Source organism: Lolium rigidum, chromosome 6 (genome assembly GCF_022539505.1).
Source record: "Lolium rigidum isolate FL_2022 chromosome 6, APGP_CSIRO_Lrig_0.1, whole genome shotgun sequence".
Lineage (NCBI taxonomy): Eukaryota > Viridiplantae > Streptophyta > Magnoliopsida > Poales > Poaceae > Lolium > Lolium rigidum.
In genome coordinates this window covers 37,274,676-37,279,506 of record NC_061513.1, presented here as the reverse complement: position 1 = coordinate 37,279,506, position 4,831 = coordinate 37,274,676, and the positions used below count along the sequence as shown (strand labels likewise).

General features: G+C 51.9%; 1 protein-coding gene across 1 annotated transcript; it reads right to left on the bottom strand.

The window, feature by feature from the left end:
• Positions 1-221: 221 nt before the first annotated feature.
• On the bottom strand, positions 222-1,788 carry LOC124666407. Its single transcript, XM_047203743.1, has one exon. It carries the CDS (start codon positions 1,786-1,788, stop codon positions 559-561), a length of 1,230 nt encoding a protein of 409 aa, XP_047059699.1. The 3' UTR covers positions 222-558.
• Positions 1,789-4,831: the final 3,043 nt, after the last annotated feature.

Below are 4,831 nucleotides of genomic sequence, written 5' to 3'. Positions count from 1 at the left end.
GTAAAGATCGGAAAGCCCACATTCTTTAACCGCTGTGAGACCCCCTATGGGGGGCATCTATTATACCTTTAGATACTGAAGTCAATTTTTACAAAATTCAGTGCAATTCTCCTGGTTCTCTTACTATACACTTCTGGAAACTTTCAATATTTTTAATGAAATGAATGGAGGTTCTTAATATCCACGTTACATGACTGCAGCACATATGTGTTGTACGACAGTGACACCAGACTACACATATTTGCATTGCTAAGCTTATTATTTGTCAACCAACTTGGTAGCAATTACATGCAGAGAGACAAACAGCGGATATAGCTATGCCTACTGTTTGGATACTACTGACAGATACTATGCATATTAACATGGTTCAAACTAAAAAGAGGAATTCAACACGGTAAAGTGGCTTACATTAGTAAGTCAGATGGCATGCAATCGAATCCTACCAAATAGTTTAGCTTCCTCATCAATTTCCACCACCTCATGATCCAAACATAGATAGCGTTCTGTCATAGAAGTCATACCCAGTGAAGATATAACAAGGATCAAACACAATGTGATTCATTCCTGTTGATCAGGTCCTCCGCCCAGAGCCGGGAAGATAGGCGGCCAGCTCATCATAAAGGGAGAGCAACGTATGTGGTCAAGCACCGAATAAGCAAGAGCTGCTCCACTTGTCCTCCTCTGATAGACCTTCTCAGCCAGCCTGCTCCTCAGATGAATATAAAAGAGAACACCACTTGCCACATGATCCAAGAATACAAACTCAGCGTTCTCCCCGACTGCAAGAACACCAAAGAAATCGCCATTTTTTGGCACCCAACTGTCAGCCGCAACACGTCTGCATGCATCCAGGATGCAAAATGTGTCCACCAGCAGCCAGCCGCCTGCATGATTGTCGCCGCCTGTCATCTGATAGAGCCACACACTGAGCTGAAACCCATCCACATTGACAAGATAGAGCCCGGAACCATCTGCACATGAGATATTGTAATTGTGCCCCACTCCAACAGGGAGCTCAAGGGTGAAGAAGCTTGCAGTGGCCAAATCAAGAACCAGTGTATACCCAAAAGTGGTCACCAAGAAGACCTTGGCGTGGACTGGTGGCAGCATTGCTTTGAGGAAGGTTGCACCGTGCTCGTCCGGGAGTTCTAGCTCTGTCGCCGCGGTGGCAGGGACACCCCATCCGCCGGATCGCATGACGTACAATTCCGCAGAGACTTTTCCCCCAACACTCCAGAGATTCACCAAGGTGATGCCATCGCTGCCCCCATCCTCGGGTAGGAAAATCTCAGTGAATGCTTTCTGAGGGCGAACCTTCCAGTCACGGCGGGACACTGGGGTCGGCGGGAGGACGGTTACAGGCTCCTCCGCGAGCAGCGGCGACAGGAGAGAGTACCTGAATCTGTCGCCATGGAAGAACCCGGTGATGAAGCGGCCGTTCCGGCAGTGCTTGATACACTGACCTCTCACGGCGGCGAAGGCGTCGTTGCAGGAGGCGGCCGCGCGTCGTGAGACGGCGGTGAGCTCCGGGGGCTGAGGGAGAGGCACGAACTGATACAGGCTTGGAGAACCGACGCAGATGCCGAGGAGGCGGGGTGGGTGGCGGTCGCGAAAGCGGCTGAGGAAGGCCGGGTCGGAGATTTGGAAGAACCACCACTTGGAGACGAGGGCGGCGCGGATGAGGTAGTTGGGGAAGCCGAGGTGGAGGAAGATCTCGCGGAGGAGGTCGTCGTCGCGGAGCACCGCCGCCACCGATGCGGCCGCCGGCGTCAGTCTATCGCCGTACATCTTGGGGGATTTTGCAAGGGTTTGGTTTCTGCGGGAGTAGAGCACAACGCGAGGAGATTTTTATCCTGTGCAGAAAAAAGAAAGAATTTTCCAGCAATAACGTCGCGAGCATGATATGGCAAAAAAATCGATATGCAATGATTTATTTCTTAATCTTGTGTTTGGTAATCAGCTTGTTGATAAGAATAATCTTCTAATTAAAAGAAGGCAAACCTTTTTCAACTTTATATTTCCTACACCCTCATACACGGTACACCTAAGATATCATCATTGTACATGTCCTTACAGTTCTAACCTTGCAGGCATCTGGTCCACAATTGATTTGGACCAAGAAGCAGTTTCCTCATTGGGATGTGGAAAAGAGGCGTCGCGGCTCCTCGCAGAGCGGGAAAAGACTCGCGCCTAAGATTTGGTTTGGCCCCGTTGCCATTGTGGCCCGTGGTTGTCTTGACACACCGCCCGCTCAAATTTCCACCTTCACAGATCGGCGCCACCCATCATCCACTATGAGCCTCGTCAAGTTCCACCTCTGCACCACTAAAGTCATTGTTCATCGATGGCGTTCTCTGTCATGCCTCCCTGGTCGTCTCGGTTGGCAGGTAATGGCGATGGTTGCAGAGGGGAGAGGGAGGAGGCATGGCGACGCCGGTCTTGGTGGAAGAAAAAACAAGAGAATGACGAGGAGGAAGATAAGACGTCTACGTGGGTGTAGACAGGGTCAACCGTAGAGATCGTTCGAGGCATGCATATTTGAACTCTCTCTCCACCCCTTCTCCCTCTCTCCCTCTCTTTCACTTTTCCCTCTCCTCTCTCTTGCTCTAGCTCTATCTCTCTCTGTATCTCTCTCTCTCCTTCTGTCTCTTCTTTGAGTCTAGGTTTTTATTCAAGCAAGCAGTACTTAGAGTCGACTAAACATTTCACCCATTTTTTTCCGAATGAAGTGCTTAAAAACATGGGAAGATGTTTATTTTAGCATCAAAAAATATCTTATGGAAATATCATTCACATGTACATGATTTTGTAATTGCAAGAAAGGAGCTAGCATTTGGTAAGATACCTCCATAAAAAGAAGACAAGACCTAGATGAGATTTAGACATGTGGCATTTCCTATTCATGGCCTTAAGTGATTCTACGGACCCATTCCATCGAATTGGTCCAACTCCTTTCTCTTCTACAACCTGTTCTTTGTGAGTAATAAAATAACATGCACTTCTAAATACTCAATGTCACATGTAGGTTATTTGGATTCACATGTAAGATCTCTAGACTAGCGTCATGGTCCCATCTTCAATTTAGCACATGGCTTCGTTGTTGTGCTCAATCCTTGGTCACCAAGGTATTGGAGCGGGTCGGCCTAGGGCATGCTTCCAGTGAAGGGTTTGCAAGCGGGGTAGGCCTAGGGCATGGTTCCAGTGAAGGGTTTGCGAGCGGGGTAGGCCTAGGGCATGGTATTTTTTAAGTGCAAGACTTTTTTTTTCTAACATTGATGTTTTCGAGTAAGTTTTCTTGCGGTTTATGCTTGTAGTAATGGTAAAAGAGAAACCTAGACAAATATTAATTTTTATATAATAACTCGTTCAAATCTAAACCCCACAAATGGATCAAATGTTAGTGAAAACATAGTAAGAACATCTCTAGCAGAGCACGAACTCGCGACCGAAACTGAATAATTCTGGCGAGAATAGCGGTTTGGGTCGAAACTGGGCTTGAACGGAGCCCGAACTCGCGGCCTGGCCCCTATAAGGAGTTCGGGCCCTCAAGAAATCGAGCGGTCGCCCCGTATTAAAAGGGCCGTGGAGGGGAGTTCGGTTTCCAAACCCTACTCCCCTCCGCCGCTTCCACTCCCTCCGCTACCGCCTACCCTGTTTCCGGCGAGCAATCGCGCAGCCCCTAGCCACCGATCCACCCTCCTCGTCGGCGCGATGGCCTCCCGTGACGGCTCCCAAGGCCACGGTGCCGGATTGGGCGGCGGGGACTCACCGCCGCGTCTGCCCGTGTTCCGCACTGACGCGGAACGGCGCAAATGGAACAGGTCGAAGGGCGCGGGCAAGCGCAGCGCCCGCGGGTGGACGAACTGGTGGCTCACGCCCCCAGGGAAGCTGGCCAGGTACGCCAACGCCGGCGAGTGCTCCTCGTCCAGCGGCTCAAGCCACGCACCGCAGCTCCCCATCACGGACAGCAGCGACGACGATGACCTCGTCCCCGCGTGGTCGCCCACCATCTCAGCGGGCGACTACGTCCACGGCTGCGACGAGGAGGAGGCCGTGCTCGCGTAGACCAAGGCCGTCAGCGAGGCGGAGGCCCGCGCTCGCTTCCGTCGGGAGGAGGCGGACGCCGTCCGCCAGGTGCGAGAGTACGAGGCGGCTCGCCGGGAGGAGCGCGTCCGCCGCGTGAAGCTTGAAATAGTCGAGCTTGACGCCGGCGAGGAGTGAAGCTCCTCCACGACAGCGTCGACGCTGTCTGCCGCCGGCACGCTGCGCCACCACCGGCACCGCCGCGCGCATAGGCCACTATTTTAGGCCGCATTTTGCTTAAACTAAGTAGTGCTCGCCGGTGAATAAGTATTTTTTGAACTATGTAAGTTTTGATGCTCAATCATGATCATCGTCTAATTAACCCGCGACATTTCAAATTCCGTTTCTCAGTTTTACTTTTACGGATTCTAATCTATGATAACGGTTTTCGGGTCCGTAAACACGTGGTCAATGAACTGAACCACGTGTTTCCGGAAAACACAACATCCGGTAGGCAGTAGCAGCTGGCGATTTACACAAAAATAACCCAAAAGTGGAAGAAAAGCACAGACTGACCCTCCGGCGAAACTATTTCACCAATCTAACCCTTTTGTGTGGCGCCCCTCCCAAGGGCGCCACACATGCCCATGTGGCGCCCCGGCGCCGGCGCCACACACCCATCCTACGTGGCCCGTCGACGCCGAGCCGGTGACCCCGATCCGACGTGGCGGCACGAGTGGCGCCGCTCCGGCCGGCGCCACACTTTGAAAGTGTGGCGCCCCGGGAAGGGCGCCACACATTGACTTAA

What these genes read in the sequence shown, in the direction of transcription:
- LOC124666407 (XM_047203743.1), bottom strand. Translation starts at nt 1,788, where the DNA reads ATGTACGGCGATAGACTGACGCCGGCGGCCGCATCGGTGGCGGCGGTG.